The sequence below is a fragment of the Bufo bufo genome, chromosome 8 (genome assembly GCF_905171765.1).
Source record: "Bufo bufo chromosome 8, aBufBuf1.1, whole genome shotgun sequence".
In the NCBI taxonomy this organism is placed as follows: domain Eukaryota; kingdom Metazoa; phylum Chordata; class Amphibia; order Anura; family Bufonidae; genus Bufo; species Bufo bufo.
In genome coordinates, this window is record NC_053396.1 from 184,910,104 (window position 1) to 184,928,643 (window position 18,540).

Sequence of the window (18,540 nt, forward strand, 5' to 3'; positions counted from 1 at the left end):
CCATTATCTGGACGACTTTCTCCTGTTAGAATCCCCAAATCAAGAGCCTCAAGATTTACAGGTCCTGTGCACCGCATTTGAAGACCTTAAAATTCCATTGGCCCCACACAAGGTCGAAGGCCCTAGCACAGGGATTACCTTTCTAGGCATACACTTAGACACAGTAGACATGAAGGCCAGTCTTCCACAGGACAAGTTGGCCAGAATCAAGGCGGTCGTTCACAGACTAGCCCAAGTGAGGGTCACCACCAAGGCAGATCTACAGTCACTCCTCAGCATGCTGAATTTTGCCATGAGGATCATTCCGCAGGGCAGATCGTTTATTTCAAGACTGCTGGTGCTCCTTCCTCAAGCACCATGCCAAGATAGCCCAGTTCACCCGGATCAGAATGCCATTTCTGATTTTCTGAAGTGGGATAACTTCCTCTCACAGTGGAATGGAGTCTCTTTGTTCATTCCAGTAGCATCCAATCATTCGCCAGTAGTCCATACAGATGCTTCTCCCACTGCTGGCTTCGCAGCCATGCATGGCACCTATTGGTTTTCTGAACCATGGCCAGCAGAAATTACCAGCATTACTGGGTTTTCAAGGAGCTACTCACTGTTCGAAATCTATCCCATAGTAGGATCAGCAGTGACATGGGGTGCACAGTGGAGAAACCAGACCGTCTTGTTTCTCACCGACAATGAGGCACTCGCTGACATTCTGATGAAGGGGAGGTCAGGTTTCAGGCACATAATGGCTTTCGTGCGGAAGCTTGTGTGGCTATCATTGCACTTTAACTTCAATTTCATTTGCTCACACATTAGTGGACGACGTAACGTCGCTGCCGATGCACTATCTCGCTTTAATTTTCTCTTCTTTCAGGTTTTCCTGGAGGCCGACCGCTCACAAACACCGGCTCCGCATCATGGCCAGTTGCTGATGGTGTAGCTCCATTTCTCGAGATAGCTAAAAGCCTTATGTCCAAATCATTGTCCAGCAACACACAAAAGGCATAAAAGACGGCCTGGCGATTGTTTGATAAGTTTCACAACACATACCCCGCTGCCGGTGAAGGTCCCATCACATATCTGTTAGCATTCACAGCTTTTTGCCACTCTCACTTAAACCTGTCCCACAGTACCATCAAGCTGTACCTAGCTGGCATCATTGGTACATTCAGTTTCCGGATCGACCTTCCCTATTTTCTGCCCATCCAATCAGATCCTTGTTGAGAGGCATTCAGAAGCAGTCCATCAAGAGAACGCCCACCAGGCGGCCTTTCTCCGGAAACATGATCAGGTCCGTTTCCGATGCACTGACGAACAACCCGTTCGGGCAGTACATCAGCTTACTCATTAAAGCTGCAATGTATCTGGCGTTCTACGGATTCCTCAGGCCGGAGGAGTTCACTTGTGCAAAGTCATCCAGTGGCTACCTGCGGAGAAACCAACTGCACTGGGACGGCACGCACATTATTCTCCGCTTGGGATCCAGCAAGACGGGCCGACCTGGGGAGTCAGTTCAGGTCAGATACTTTGCCACAAACAACAAATGGTGCCCAGTCGCCGTGTTGCAGGAGTGGTTGCAGTGTATCGGGAGCGAGCCTGCTGAGTCCCCCTTGTTCAAGCTTGATGGTGCGCCCTTGAACATTCAAACCTTCCTCAAGTACGTTCGCCTGCTGTTGTCATCTTCAGGGGTCAACCCGCTGGCCATTACAGGTCATTCATTCAGGATAGGGGCCGCCTCAGCAGCCTCCAAGAATAATGTGCCCGCACATGTCATCCAGAAATTGGGCAGATGGAAATCTGCGTGTTATGCCCGTTATGTTCCTGACCCACAACAGGAAATGTCCCTTGCCTTCAATGATTTGGTTTTGTAAGTACGATGCGTTAAATACATAGATTCAAACCTTTCCTGCATCCGTGTGGTTTTTAGCCCCTTCAGGCTACCCTCATACAGCAGTTCAGGCACAGCTCTACTGCTTCAGGTAGGTACTGTTAGGTAGTTCCTCACGAAGCCGATTCAAGCACAAATGAAATAGATGAAGTGCTGCATGGTGACTGACGTCCTGAAACCATCATGAAATTGTATCAAGGGCTCCAATGCAAAAGAAATAACAAGCTTATTGGTAAATGTACATCAGTTCCTTCTTTTGATTGAGACCTGTTGGCACCCTTGTATTTAACAAAAACACTTTTTCATATGCATTTTTCTTATGCATTGTTTTTTCCATTTCTTCATTTTCATCTGATTGTACATTTACTGTGACATATTCCAACACGTTTATTCATCATATTGTATTTTATTCTATTACAATGATATGAAAATTGCAGCTGTGGTCATCCATGTTATCCATTTCCGCATGTAGATTTTTCTACAGGCTTACATTTTATTTGAACTTTCAATATTTTGTATAGCCCTGTTCACATGATGCAGTTTCTCACACCCTGCGCTTGTGCTTTGCAGACAGACCTTGTTGCCTGTGCTGCTCTAGCCCAAGCGCGGGGATGTGGGAAGCGTATCATGTGGGGCCATTTTAATCTATGTTCTTTGAGAATGATGCTTCAGGTGTGAGTCTGCGAGCTGATTGATTTGTGACATCATGTTACCACCACCCACTAGATGGGGGAGGGTGCATGGGTCTTTATATTTCTCCAAGCTCCCAGACCACATTGTTACGACTAAGGAGAAGGTCTCCGAAACGCGTAAACAGCTTGTCTGTGATACTGTCCCGCATATGATGGGATTTAATAAAGAGGAAGATTTTATTGGAAGAAAAATAAGTGCCGGAATCGTCATTTTCTATTTCACTTTGACACTGATACTACCTTGTGTAGGGGTTTCTGCTCCATCACCCTTCCCAATGATGCTGCTGCTAATGTCCTGCCACTCATAATCATCTACTTTGGGGTGACCCATGGCTTCATGTTCCAAGTGATCCATTGGGTTAGTTTCTACTCCCCAGATAACACATGTTATGTCGTCCTGAGGGATGCATTCACTCTTCTATAACTTATGCCAGGCATCCTCAAACTGCGTAGTTTTACAACAGCTGGAGGGCCGCAGTTTGAGGATGCCTCACTTATGCAATAGCAATAACAAAGCACCAAGTGGTAACTCCTTGATGACCACCTGAGGATGACCCTGTATGATGACATCTCCTCCCTGGAGGTCCAGTGTTTTACTGTGCATCTCATGATTATCCTACATGCAGACAGGACACAGAGGGAGTAGAAGAAAGGGGACACAGACACATATTTAAAGGGATGGGGGGCAATGCAGGAGGACATTATAGATTTCTGGGTGAACATTTACTTTGTGAAGGCACAAAAGGGGACAATCTGAACTTTTGCACAAGGATCCATGATCCTTCCGCTATGCCCCTGAATATGGTAGAGTATGTTTCCATGACATGCCCAAAATATCCCACCGCCATCTTAAAGGAAGAAAAGGATAGGAATAAAAGTTCTTTCTTTTATAGGCTTTGCCATAGTAACATCAAACACCACTGCATTCTCTTCCCTTCTTTCCTTTACTGATAGCATGTTGACTACCACTGGTACAAGCTTCACTTTATCTCCCCCCCCATGCAAAATGAATTTTTTAATTAGATGGAGAACAAAGAGGCCAAAGCTACCCGCAGGGTATACTATCTACTGGTAATGATAGGCCACTGGATCCCACACCAGCCAAATACAGGTTATCCCACTCCTCATCTCCACTGAACCCCTTTCTTAACACTTATTTAGATACCTGCTGCTGTCTTAAGAGGAAGCAATCAATGAAATCCTTGGGTGAGTTGGGATCAAATGACTCCTTATTCATTTCTACTCGTTCCTTGATGAAATCGGTGAGTTTTTCCATGCTTTTGTTTATTCTCTGGTGCGGTCCTGGTATATAGCTCATGACTGCTGGCAGCATCTCCTGTAACTGAGTAAAGAAATGTAGAATAATAAAATGTAAGATATTCAATTAAAATAAGTGGTAATATTGTTACCAAGATTACTGGGACAATATTATCAAAAGTCATCGACATGTACATTACCTGAATAAAAAACATTGCCTGACTTGTTACAGTGAATTCAGTTGCCCTTATTTGAATGAATTTCCTCTACCCTTTCTTTACTCTCATTATGGTTAATGTGTATGGTTAATTGCGAATATCGGCACTTAGAGAATTTGCGAATATTTAGAATATAGTGATATATATTCGGCAGTGTGCCCACAACCCCCCCAAAGTATTATAATCATTGGTGGTGCAGTGTGCCCCCAACCCCCCCAAGTATTATCATTGGTAGTGCAGTGCGCCCCCAACCCCCCCAAGTATTATCATTGGTGGTGCAGTGCGCCCCCAACCCCCCCAAGTATTATCATTGGTGGTGCAGTGCGCCCCCAACCCCCCAAGTATTATTATTGGTGGTGCAGTGGCAGCTTCCGATCGGAGCCCCAGCAGTGTAAGCCTGGGGCTCCGATCGGTTACCATGGCAGCCAAACCGCTATTGAACCCCTGGCTGCCATAGTCAGCTCCATGCTGCTGTGTGCACAGAGCACAGAGCAGCAGGGAGAGTGTGAAGTCCTATTCACCTTGATAGAGCTCTATCAGGGTGAATAGCACAAGGGATGAAAGATCCCAGATTCTAGCCCCCAAGGGGGAAATAGGTATTAAATAAAAAGTAAAGTTGAGCGGACACCTTGATGTTCGGGTTCGCCTGAACTTCGGAAAAAAGTTTGAGTTCGGGACACGAACTTGACCCCCGAACCCGAACCCCATTGAAGTCAATGGGGACCCGAACTTTTGAGCACTAAAATGGTTGTAAAAGTGTAATGGAAAGGGCTGCAAATGTCGTCAAAATGTGGTTAAGAGCATGGCAAGTGCTCTGCAAACAAATGTGGATAGAAATGACTTAAAATAACATAAAATACTTAAAAATAAAAAATAATAATCTTGATCTAGGAGGACCAGGTCCATATGGAGTAGGAGGTTGAGGAGGCGGTGGAGAAGGAGGAGGTAGCCTACACTACTTTTTGGTTTAAAATTTATTTATATTTTTTTAAATTAGGTTACACCCCAAAACATTGGGAAATATAACCTGTGATAACCCCCTCCAGTCGTGCTAAACACACGTTCAGACAATACACCGGCTGCAGGGCAGGCCAGCACCTCCGAGGCGTAAAGGGCAAGCTCAGGCCATGTGCCAAATTTGGAGACCAGAAGTTGCAGGGGCTGACACCTGTCAGTCAGTTCGTGTAGGCGTGTGCATACTTACTGCTCCACCATGTTACACGTCCCCGTGATGTTCACGATCCAATTTGATATCTGCTCTATCAACATTCAATGTTCTTTTATGCGCCTACCATGGTGATCGCGGGTGGCGTGGAATCAAGGTTCCACGCCGGAGAGGGAGCGTGAGAAAAAGAGACCAAATTTAAGGGAGATAAATGTATAAAAAAAAATTGGGATCGAGCAGAAATGTGGAAAAAGCTATTGAGGTGCAAATGTGGGACAAATTACAGAAGCCCAAATGTGGGACAAAAGAGTCAAGCGGAATTGTGGGAAAAGCTATTGAGGCGCAAATGTTGTCCAAAAGAGTATAGCGGAAATGTGGGACAAAGTATTGAAGCTTAAATGTGGTACAACTTGTTTAAGTTTGAGCATTGAATCAAAGGAGGTGGCACGCATCAATTAAAGAAGCATTTCAGAAATTTTATTGCCTGTCACCTATGTATAATGTCAACCCAAGAATGTAACAGAAACATTTCAGAAATGAATTAACCTGTCTACTTGGTAGAGCAGGGGTCTATGACAGAAAAAAATTGTTTATTGTCACCCGAAAATGTAAAATAAAAATTAGAGGTAGAAGGAACTGGATCCACTAGGTAGAGGAGGGGTATATTACACCCAAAAATTGGTGAATTTCACCCAAAAATTTTATTGTTGAATTTCACAATAAAATGTAACAGACAATTTTTTCTATTGTTTAACCTGTCTACTAGGTATAGTAGTGGTACTTCACACCCAAAAGATTTTGAATTTCAACTGAAAATGTAACTGACAAATTTATTTTTTTGTTAACCGGCCTAACTAGGTATAGCAGTGGTACTATACACCCAAAAATTGGTGAATTTCACACGAAAAGGTAATGACAATTTTTATTTCTTTTTTAACCAGCCTACTAGGTATAGCAGTGGTACTATACACCCAAAAATTGGTTAATTTCACAAGAAAATGTTAATGACAATTTTATTTTTATTTTTAACCGGCCCTCTAGGTATAGCAGTGGTACTATACACCCTAAAATTTGTGAATTTCACCCGAAAATGTAAATGACAAATAAGTAAAAAAAAAAAAAATATTGATTTATGAGGTGGAGTTCCATATGAAGAAGGAGTTTGAGGAGGCGGTGGACGTAGCAGAGTAGGTGGAAGCGGCGGTGGAGGAGGACGAGATAGCCAACACAGATTTTTGGTTTTAATTTAATTTTTTAAGATTAAGGTACACTCCAAAAGAGTGTGAAATATCCAACATACAAACATGAGCAATTGCGCTGCAGAATAACAATGACTGGTTAGTGCCGGTATACATGTCTATTCTGGACAAGGTACGGACAAGTCCTGAGGGATCCATGCCTGGTTCATTTTAATGAACGTGAGCTTGTCCACATTGGCTGTGGACAGGCGGCTGCGCTTGTCTGTGATGACGCCCCCTGCCGTGCTAAACACACGTTCAGATAATACACTGGCTGCAGGGCAGGCCAGCACCTCCAAGGCGTAAAGGGCAAGCTCACGCCATGTGCCCAATTTGGAGACTCAGTACGTGTAGGCGTGTGCACAAATACTGCTCCACCATGTTGGTGAAATGCTGCCTCCTGCTAAGACATTCCATATCAGCTGGTGGTGCTGGTTGTTGTGGCGTGCTGACAAAGCTTTTCCACATTTCGGCCATGCTAACCCTGCCTTCTGAGGTGCTGGCGGTGCCCCAGCTGCATTGCCAACCTTTTCCTCATCCTCTGCCTTCGCCTTGTGCTTCCACTGTGCCCCCGCTGTCAGGTGGGAATGTCACCAGTAGCGCGTCTACCAGTGTGCGCTTGTACTCGTGCATTTTACGATCACGCTCCAGTGATGGAATTAAGGACAGTACGTTGTCCTTGTAACGGGGATCCAGCAGCGTGGCCACCCAGTAATCAGCACAAGTTAGAATGTGGGCAACTCGGCGGTCGTTGCGGAGACATTGCAGCATGTAATCGCTCATGTGTGCCAGGCTGCCCAGAGGCAACGAAAAGCTGTCCTCTGTGGGAGGTGTATCGTCTGTGTCCTCTGTATCCCCCCATCCGCGCACCAGTGATGGCCATGAGCTGGTCTGGGTGCAACCCTGCTGTGAACATGGTTCCTCCTCCTCCATCTCCTCATCCTCCACCTCCTCATCCTCCAGAACTGTGCCCTGGCTGGACAATTGTGTACCTTGGGTTTGTGGGTGCAGGAACCCACCCTCGGGCCACTTTGGAATGACTGGCCGGAAACCCTATGAAATGATCCCTCTTCCTCCTTCTCCTCCTGTGCCACATGCTCTTCCATCATCGCCAGGAGCGTTTTTTCAAGGAGGCATAGAAGTGGGATAGTAACGCTGAGAACGGCGTTATCAGCACTGGCCATGTTGGTATAGTACTCGAAACAGCGCAACAAGGAACACAGGTCTCGCATGGAGGCCCAGTCATTGGTGGTGAAGTGGTGCTGTTCCGCCGAGCGACTCACCCGTGCGTGCTGCAGCTGAAACTCCACTATCGCCTGCTGCTGCTCGCACAGTCTGGCCAGAATGTGCAAGGTGGAATTCCACCTTGTGGGCACGTCGCATATTAGGCGGTGAGAAGGAAGGCCGAAGTTACGCTGCAGCGCTGACAGGCGAGCAACAACAGGGTGAGAACGCCGAAAGCGAGCACAGACATCCCGCCCTTTATGCAGCAGCTCTGACATTTTGGGGTAATTTTTAAGGAATCTCTGCACCACGAAATTCAGCACATGCGCCAGGCAAGAGATGTGCGTCAAACCGGCTAGTCCCAGAGCTGCTTCGAGATTTCGCCCATTATCGCACACCACCAGGCCGGGCTTGAGGCTGACTGGCACAAACCACTCATCGGTCTGTTGTTCAAGGCCCGTCCACAGCTCCTGCGCAATGTGGGGTTTGTCCCCCAAACAGATAAGTTTTAAAACTGCCTGCTGTGGTTTACCCATGGCTGTGCTGAAGTTGGTGGTGAAGGTGTTACGCTGACCGGATGAGGAACTGGTAGAGGATGAGGAAGCAGAGTAGGAGGAGGAAGCAACAGGAGTCAAACTGAAGCGCCCTGCAATCCTCGGTGGTGGAAGGACATGCGCCAAACTGCTATCCGCCTCAGGCCCAGCCGCCACTGCATTTACCCAGTGTGCTGTTATGGAGATATAACGTCCCTGACCGAGCTTACTGGTCCACGTATCCGTAGTCAGGTGCACCTTGCCACAGATGGAGTTGCGCAGTGCACACCTGATTTTGTCTACTACCTGGTTGTGCAGGGAAGGGATGGCTCGCCTTGAAAAGTAGTGCGGCGCGGCACGACGTACTGTGGGACAGCCACCACCATAAGGCCTTTAAAACTATCCGTCTCCACCAGATGAAATGACAGCATTTCAAAAGCCAGTAATTTAGAAATGCTGGCATTCAAGGCTAGTGATCGCGGGTGGGTAGGGGGTTACTTCTTCTTCCTCTCCAGCGTTTGGGAGATAGAGAGCTGAACGCTTCCGTGGGACATTGTGGAGATGCTTGGTGACCCAGGTGTTGGTGTTGCTGGCAGATCCTCTGTTTGCGGGGTGGCAGGTGGCACTGTCACTCCAGAGGTGGATGAAGAGGCCGATACTGCAGCAGGAGGAGACTTTTCTTGTTTTTTGAGGTGTCTACTCCACTGCAGCTCGTGCTTTGCACTTAAATGCCTGGTCATGCAGGTTGTGCTCAGGTTGAGAACGTTTATGCCTCGCTTCAGGCTCTGATTGCACAGCGTGCAAACCACTGGTGTCTTGTCGTCAGCGCATTGTCTCAAGAACTGCCATGCCAGGGAACTCCTTGGAGCTGGCTTTGGTGTTCTCGGTCCCTTGCTGCGGTGGGCAGTAGGAGGCGTACTGTCAAGAGGACGGCCGCTCCGCTTTTGCACCCTGCTCTCTCTTCTGCTGTGCTGGTGGCTCTGTGCGACCACCGCCTCTTCCTCCGAACTACATAGGTCACTTGCATGACCTTGATTCCATGTGGGGTCGAGGACCTCATCGTCCTCCACATCATCTTCCACACATTCTTCACCCCTGCCTTCCTTGTCGGTCTGCACACTTTCGAAAGCCCCAGCAGTTGGCACCTGTGTTTCGTCATCATCCGAGACGTGCTGCGATGGTCCTCCCATGTACTCATCTTAAAAAATAAGTGTTTGGGCATCGGTGCACTCAATCTCTTCCACTTCTGGGGCAGTGCTAGGTGGATGGCCCTTGGAAACCCTGCTAACAGAGTCATCAAAAAGCAGAAGAGACTGCTGCATAACTTGGGGCTCAGAATGCTTTGGTGATTTGCAAGGGGGTGAGGTGAAAGACTGATGGACATCGGCTGCAGGTGCTAACTGTGGTTTTTCTGCAGGAGACTGGATTTGAGACAATGTGAAGGAACTGGATCCACTGTCAGCAACCCAATCTACTATCGCCTGTACTTGTTCAGGCCTCACCATTCGTAGAGCCGCATTAGGCCCGACCAAACACCGCTGCAGGTTCTGTCACCTACTCGCACCTGAGGAAGGGGTTTCACTTGTGCATGTAGCTGGCACAGATCGACCACGTACATTCCCTGCAACAGGAGCTCCACCAGCAGCACCACAACCTGAGCCACGTTCCTTATTTGAATCTTTCCTCATATTTTTCCAATTTCGGATCTTGCCCTAAATGGGTGTTTAATTAATAGAAGAATAGAACGACAGTATGTAAAGGGTGTATCTCACACGGCCTGAACCAGACTCAATTAAATATTTATTTGCCCAAAATGGCTGTATTTCAAATGCCTGAATAAAACCCCTGTATGTAGAGGGGGTATTTCACAGGGCCTGAACCAGTGTAGGCCTAAATTTATATATTTAATTGCACAAAATGGATGTTTTTCAAATGGCTGTATTTCAAATGCCTGAATCAAACCTCTGTATGTAGAGGGGGTATTTCACAGGGCCTGAACCAGTGTAAGCCTAAATTAAATATTTCTTTGCACAAAATGGATGAATTTCAAATGGCTGTATTTCAAATGCCTGAATCAATCCCCTGTATGGAGAGAGAGAGTATCTCACAGGGGATGAACCAGTGTAGGCCTAAATTAAATATTTCTTTGCACAAAATGGCTGTATTTTAAATGGCTGTACCGTATTTTTCGCCCTATAAGACGCACCTGTCCATAAGACGCACCTAGGTTTTTGAGGAGGAAAATAAGAAAAAAAAAGAATTTGGACAAAAAGGTGTGCTTTTGGTGGGTTTTGAACTAATGGTGGTCTGTGGATGACACTGTTATGGGGGATCTGTTGAGGACACTGTTATGGGGGATCTGTGGGTGACACTGTTATGGGGGATCTGTGGGTGACACTGTTATGGGGGATCTGTGGGTGACACTGTTATGGGGGATCTGTGGGTGACACTGTTATGGGGGATCTGTGGGTGACACTGTTATGGGGGTTCTGTGGGTGACACTGTTATGGGGGATCTGTGGGTGACACTGTTATGGGGGATCTGTGGGTGACACTGTTATGGGGGATCTGTGGGTGACACTGTTATGGGGGATCTGTGGGTGACACTGTTATGGGGGATCTGTGGGTGACACTGTTATGGGGGATCTGTGGGTGACACTGTTATGGGGATCTCTGGATGGCTCTTATTGGGGTCTCTGGATGGCACTGTTATGGGAATCTGTGGATGACGCTGTTATGGGGGGATCTGTGGATATTTATATTTGGGACATACCCTGGGTAAGGTTTATCAAATAATTTATTTACAGATGCCTATGCAGGCGTTGAACCTATCTTGCCCCAGGTGAAACTTAATACTTCACTTTTATTATTACTAGTGTTGAGCGAACAGTTCGAGCATAGTTCGGTCCGTACCGAATTTTGGGGTGTTCGTGACACGGACCCGAACCCGAACTTTTTCGTAAAAGTTCGGGTTCGGGTTCGTCGTTCGGCATGTATTTTGGCGCATTTTGAAAGGCTGCAAAGCAGCCAATCAACATCCATCATACTACTTGCCCTAAGATGCCATCGCAGCCATGCCTACTATTGGCAAGGCTGTGATTGGCCAAGTGCAGCATGTGACTCAGCCTCTTATAAGCTTGTGCGCACGTCGGGACGTGCTCACTCCCGATGTGAATAGAACAGGGTTAGACGCAGCTGATGCTAGGGCGAGAATAGGCAGGGATAATTGAATAACTGGAAGCAAATTTCTCTCCTCCACCTGTGATTCATCTGAACAACTGCAGCTGAGCTGCTTTTTTGATAGGGATTGGCTATTTTTAGAGTGGCCAGAGTGATTTTTCCATCCACATGTACCCGGGCTGACCGCCGGCCGCCATTTTGCGACTTGTAGTGCTGCAGCAGAAGCTGCCACAGTGTGCATTCCAAAGCTCCAAACAAGTCAGACATCTACACCTGGGATTCAGACCAATAGCGATTTAGCAGCACAGTCCAAGGCTATTTTTTTTAAAGGTTGTGCAGACCATTTTGTGGCACATGTTACTGGGCTGATAGGCGGCGGCTATCTTGGGACTAGTGCTGCAGCACAATCTCTCCCAACGTCCATTAATCACTTGTAATAGTGGTCTGTGCCATAGAAATCCTACATCAGGGACTTGGGTGTGCTTGTGTCACCCCTACTAATACCAGTCCACCTGTAATCCATACAGTGAAAAGCCATAAAGTATTCCAGTGAGGGAATTTTTTTTTTATTTAAAAAAGGCCAAGTTAGTTTATCTGGCGTTCAATATACTAGATACAGTTAGGCCTGCGTTTCATACATCTGGAATTAGCAAACTAATGTGCTGGGGTTGGGAAAACATATATGTACCCATACTAGAATCTGTCAAAGAAAGCGGTACTCACATATAACAGTCATTCCATCTGTAATCCATACAGTCAAAAGACTGAAAGTATTCCAGTGAGGGAATTTTTTTTATTTAAAAAAGGCCAAGTTAGTTTATCTGGCGTTCAATATACTAGATACAGTTAGGCCTGCGTTTCATACATCTGGAATTAGCAAACTAATGTGCTGGGGTTGGGAAAACATATATGTACCCATACTAGAATCTGTCAAAGAAAGCGGTACTCACATATAACAGTCATTCCATCTGTAATCCATACAGTCAAAAGACTGAAAGTATTCCAGTGAGGGAATTTTTTTTATTTAAAAAAGGCCAAGTTAGTTTATCTGGCGTTCAATATACTAGATACAGTTAGGCCTGCGTTTCATACATCTGGAATTAGCAAACTAATTTGCTGGGGTTGGGAAAACATATATGTACCCATACTAGAATCTGTCAAAGAAAGCGGTACTCACATATAACAGTCATTCCATCTGTAATCCATACAGTCAAAAGACTGAAAGTATTCCAGTGAGGGAATTTTTTTTATTTAAAAAAGGCCAAGTTAGTTTATCTGGCGTTCAATATACTAGATACAGTTAGGCCTGCGTTTCATACATCTGGAATTAGCAAACTAATTTGCTGGGGTTGGGAAAACATATATGTACCCATACTAGAATCTGTCAAAGAAAGCGGTACTCACATATAACAGTCATTCCATCTGTAATCCATACAGTCAAAAGACTGAAAGTATTCCAGTGAGGGAATTTTTTTTATTTAAAAAAGGCCAAGTTAGTTTATCTGGCGTTCAATATACTAGATACAGTTAGGCCTGCGTTTCATACATCTGGAATTAGCAAACTAATGTGCTGGGGTTGGGAAAACATATATGTACCCATACTAGAATCTGTCAAAGAAAGCGGTACTCACATATAACAGTCATTCCATCTGTAATCCATACAGTCAAAAGACTGAAAGTATTCCAGTGAGGGAATTTTTTTTATTTAAAAAAGGCCAAGTTAGTTTATCTGGCGTTCAATATACTAGATACAGTTAGGCCTGCGTTTCATACATCTGGAATTAGCAAACTAATGTGCTGGGGTTGGGAAAACATATATGTACCCATACTAGAATCTGTCAAAGAAAGCGGTACTCACATATAACAGTCATTCCATCTGTAATCCATACAGTCAAAAGACTGAAAGTATTCCAGTGAGGGAATTTTTTTTATTTAAAAAAGGCCAAGTTAGTTTATCTGGCGTTCAATATACTAGATACAGTTAGGCCTGCGTTTCATACATCTGGAATTAGCAAACTAATTTGCTGGGGTTGGGAAAACATATATGTACCCATACTAGAATCTGTCAAAGAAAGCGGTACTCACATATAACAGTCATTCCATCTGTAATCCATACAGTCAAAAGACTGAAAGTATTCCAGTGAGGGAATTTTGCTTATAAAAAATAATATATTTCATTGTGGTGCGAGTTGAATCGCAACAATGAAGAAAAATACTATTAAGGGACGAGGACGCGGTCGTGGTGGTGTCCGTGGATCCTCTGTTGCTGGTAGAGGACGTGGCCGTTCGGCCCCAGGCGCACACAGTAGGGAACGAACTCCCTCAACTAGCCGGCAGAATGTACCGCAATATCTCGTGGGGCACAATGCCGCTCTTAGGATGGTAAGGCCTGAGCAGGTACAGGCATTAATCGATTGGGTGGCCGACAGTGCTTCCAGCACGTTCACCACATGGTCTTCCACCCAGTCTTCTGCGGAAAGCGCACAGGTGGCACCTGAAAACCAAGCCCATCAGTCTGTCACATCACCCCCAAGCATATCAGGGAAACGGTCTGAGCCACAAGTTATGCAGCAGTCTCTTCTTCTGTTTGAAGACTCTGCTTCCAGGGTTTCCCAGGGGCGTCCACCTAGCCCTTCCCCAGTGGAGGAAGACATACCATGCACTGACGCACAACCACTTATGTCTCCAGATGAAGAGGACATGGGAATACCACCACAGCAGAGTCACTGACTCTCTGATGATGACGAAACACAGGTGCCCACTGCCGCGTCTTTTTGCAGTGTGCAGACTGAACAGGAGGAGGTCAGGGAGGGAGACTGGGTGGACGACGATGCAGAGGACGATGAGGTCTTAGACCCCACATGGACTGAAGGTCGTGGCGATGACTTTCACAGTTCAGAGGAAGAGGTAGTGGTGAGACCGAGACAACAGCGAAGCCAAAGAGGGAGCAGGGGGCCAAAGCAGACGAGCCGCCGCCCCCAGAGTTCGCCTGCTACTGGACATCGCCAACAGGGACCCAGCCCCACAAAGGCAGCTTCAAAGAGTTCCCTGGCATGGCACTTCTTTAAACAATGTCCTACCGACAAGACCCGAGTGACTTGCACGCTCTGCCATCAGAGCCTGAGGCGAGGCATTAACGTTCTGAACCTCAGCACAACCTGCATGACCAGGCATCTACATGCAAAGCATGAACTGCAGTGGGGTACACACCTTAAAAACCAGGCACTCGCTGAGGCTCCCCCTGCTCCCTCTACCGCTGCTGCCTCGGCTTCCGCCTCGAGAGGAATGTTGCCACCTGCCGAGCAGCAAACAGAGGATGTGCCACCGACACCACCACCACCGCCACCGTCAACTAGCGTCTCCACTATATCACACAGCAGCGTTCAGCTCTCAATATCTCAAACCTTAGAGAGGAAGCGCAAATTCCCCCCGAGTCACCCTCGAGCCCTTGGCCTGAACGCCAGCATTTCTAAACTGCTGGCCTTTGAAATGCTGTCATTCCGGCTGGTGGACACAGACAGCTTCAAAAAGCTGATGGCCATGGCTGTCCCGCAGTATGTGGTTCCCAGCCGCCACTACTTCTCCAAGACAGCCGTGCCTTCCCTGCACATGCAAGTGTCCGATAAAATCAAGTGTGCACTGCGCAACGCCATTTGTGGCAAGGTCCACCTAACCACAGATACGTGGACCAGTAAGCACGGCCAGGGACGCTATATCTCACTAACTGCACACTGGATGAATGTAGTGGCGGCTGGGCCCCCGGCGGACAGTTCCTTGGCGCACGTCCTTCCGCCCCCTAGGATCGCAGGGCATCATTCTCTGCCTCCTGTAGCCTCCTCCTCCTACTCGGCTTCCTCCTCCACTGCTTCCACCAGCTCATCCGGTCAGCCACACACCTTCACCACCAACTTCAGCACAGCCCGGGGTAAACGTCAGCAGGCCATTCTGAAACTCATATGTTTGGGGGACAGGCCCCACACCGCACAGGAGTTGTGGCGGGGTATTGAACAACAGACCGACGAGTGGTTTCTGCCGGTGGGCCTCAAGCCAGGCCTGGTGGTATGCGATAATGGGCGAAATCTCGTGGCAGCTCTGGGACTAGCCGGTTTGACGCACATCCCTTGCCTGGCGCATGTGCTGAACTTGGTGGTGCAGAGGTTCATTCACCACTACCCCAACATGTCAGAGCTGCTGCATAAAGTGCGGGCCGTCTGTGCGCGCTTCCGCCGTTCACATCCTGCCGCTGCTCGCCTGTCTGCGCTACAGCGGAACTTCGGCCTTCCCGCTCACCGCCTCATATGCGACGTGCCCACCCGGTGGAACTCCACCTTGCACATGCTGGAGAGACTGTGCGAGCAGCAGCAGGCCATAGTGGAGTTTCAGCTGCAGCACGCTCGCGTCAGTCGTACTGCCGAACAGCACCACTTCACCACCAATGATTGGGCCTCCATGCGAGACCTGTGTGCCCTGCTGCGCTGTTTCGAGTACTCCACCAACATGGCCAGTGGCGATGACACTGTTATCAGCGTTACAATACCACTTCTATGTCTCCTTGAGAAAACACTTAGGGCAATGATGTTAGAGGAGGTGGCCCAGGTGGAGGAGGATGAGGGCTCGTTTCTAACACTTTCGGGCCAGTCTGTTCGAAGTGGCTCAGAGGGAGGTTTGTTTAAGCAGCAGAGGACAGGTTCACAAGTCGCCAGCCAAGGCACTGTACTGGAGGACGAGGAGGATGAGGAGGAGGAGGTGGAGGGGGACGAGGATGACGCAAGTTCACAGCGGGGTGGCAGCCCAGGCCCATCACTGGTGCGTGGCTGGGGGGATACGGTGGACGATGACGATACGCCTCCCACAGAGGACAGCTTGTCCTTACCCATGGGTAGCCTGGCCCACATGAGCGAATATATGCTCCAATGCCTGCGCAACGACAGCAGAGTTGCCCACGTTTTAACGTGTGCAGACTACTGGGTGGCCACCCTGCTGGATCCCCGGTATAAAGACAATGTGCCCACTTTAATTCCTGAACTGGAGCGCGACCGTAAGATGCGCGAGTACAAGCGCACGCTGATAGAGGCGCTCTTGAGAGCATTCCCACATGTCACAGGGGAACAGGTGGAAGGTGAAGGCAGAGGAGTGGCAAGAGGTCGCCAACGCAGCTGTGTCACGGCCAGCTCATCTGAGGGCAGGGTTAGCATGGCAGAAATGTGGAAAAGTTTTGTCTCCACGCCACAGCTATCTGCACCGACACCTGATACGGAACGTGTTAGCAGGAGGCAGCATTTCACTAACATGGTTGAATAGTATGTCTGCACACCCCTCCACATCCTGACGGATGGTTCGGCCCCATTCAACTACTGGGTTTCGAAATTGTCCACGTGGCCAGAGTTAGCATGTTATGCCTTGGAGGTGCTTTCCTGCCCGGCGGCCAGCGTTTTATCTGAACGCGTATTCAGCACGGCAGGGGGCGTCATTACTGACAAGCGCAGCCGCCTGTCCACAGCCAACGTGGACAAGCTGACCTTCATAAAGATGAACCAGGCATGGATCCCACAGGACCTGTCCCTCCCTTGTGCAGAGTAGTCCTTATTAACTGCCTAAAACATGTCTTGTTGTGCTACAGGCCACTTCTTTATTTGATACAAATTTTATGAAACCCACAGTTGAATGAAACTCTTCTCTGTCTGGGCGCCGGGGCCTAACCAGATGAAAGTGGCCGGTTAAACTAACGGGTGACATGAAGCCATAACCTCTGCCATGCTACCTCTGTCTTCTGTCTGGGTGCTGAGGCCTAAGTCAAATAAAGCGGTCTTCTGCTGTGCTGGGGGATATGAAGCTAATCTCTGACCTCTCTCCTCTGTCTGGGTCCAAAGGCCTAAATCACTGAAAGAGGCCTTCTCCTGTGGTGTGTGATATGATGCCAGAATATGTGCTGTGGGGCCTCTCTCCTCTTCCTGGGTGCAGGGGTCAAATAAACTAAATTGTGGCCTACTCCTGTGGTGGTTGATATGATGCCTGATTCTCTGATGTGGAACCTCTCTCCTCTGTTTGGGTGAAGGGGTCAAAGTAACTAAATGGTGGCTTCTCCTGTGGTGGCTGATATGATGCCAGAATATGTGCTGTGGTGCCTCTCTCCTCTTCCTGGGTGCAGGGGTCAAAGTAACTAAATGGTGGCTTCTCCTGTGGTGGCTGATATGATGCCAGAATATGTGCTGTGGGGCCTCTCTCCTCTTCCTGGGTGCAGGGGTCAAATAAACTAAATTGTGGCCTACTCCTGTGCTGATTGATATGAAGCTGATGGTTGTGCCATCTGACATGGTTGCCAGGGTCTGATTCAATGGGGGCCTACTCCTGTGGTGGGTGATCTAAATGCCTGATTCTCTGCTGTGAAACCTCTCTCCTCCGTCTGGGTGTAGGGGTCAAAGTCTTTCAAAGTCGCCTTCTCCTGTGCTGATTGATATGAAGCTGATGGTTGTGCCATCTGACATGGTTGCCGGGGTCCCATTAAATTGTGGCCTACTCCTGTGGTGGTTGATATGATGCCTGATTCTCTGATGTGGAACCTCTCTCCTCTGTTTGGGTGAAGGGGTCAAAGTAACTAAATGGTGGCTTCTCCTGTGGTGGCTGATATGATGCCAGAATATGTGCTGTGGGGCCTCTCTCCTCTTCCTGGGTGCAGGGGTCAAAGTAACTCAATGGTGGCTTCTCCTGTGGTGGCTGATATGATGCCAGAATATGTGCTGTGGTGCCTCTCTCCTCTTCCTGGGTGCGGGGGTCAAAGTAACTCAATGGTGGCTTCTCCTGTGGTGGCTGATATGATGCCAGAATATGTGCTGTGGTGCCTCTCTCCGCTTCCTGGGTGCGGGGGTCAAAGTAACTCAATGGTGGCTTCTCCTGTGGTGGCTGATATGATGCCAGAATATGTGCTGGTGTGCCTCTCTCCTCTTCCTGGGTGCGGGGGTCAAAGTAACTCAATGGTGGCTTCTCCTGTGGTGGCTGATATGATGCCAGAATATGTGCTGTGGTGCCTCTCTCCTCTTCCTGGGTGCGGGGGTCAAAGTAACTCAATGGTGGCTTCTCCTGTGGTGGCTGATATGATGCCAGAATATGTGCTGTGGTGCCTCTCTCCTCTTCCTGGGTGCAGGGGTCAAAGTA

General features: G+C 48.0%; 1 protein-coding gene across 1 annotated transcript in view; it reads right to left on the bottom strand.

The window, feature by feature from the left end:
- The window catches only part of LOC120978248 (cytochrome P450 2A13-like), a 143,415-nt gene that overhangs the window by 40,161 nt on the left and 84,714 nt on the right, over positions 1-18,540 (bottom strand). The window contains exon 5 of the mRNA XM_040406485.1: positions 3,740-3,916. Coding sequence (XP_040262419.1) covers positions 3,740-3,916 — 177 coding nt within the window. The remainder of the gene's footprint in view (positions 1-3,739; positions 3,917-18,540) is intronic.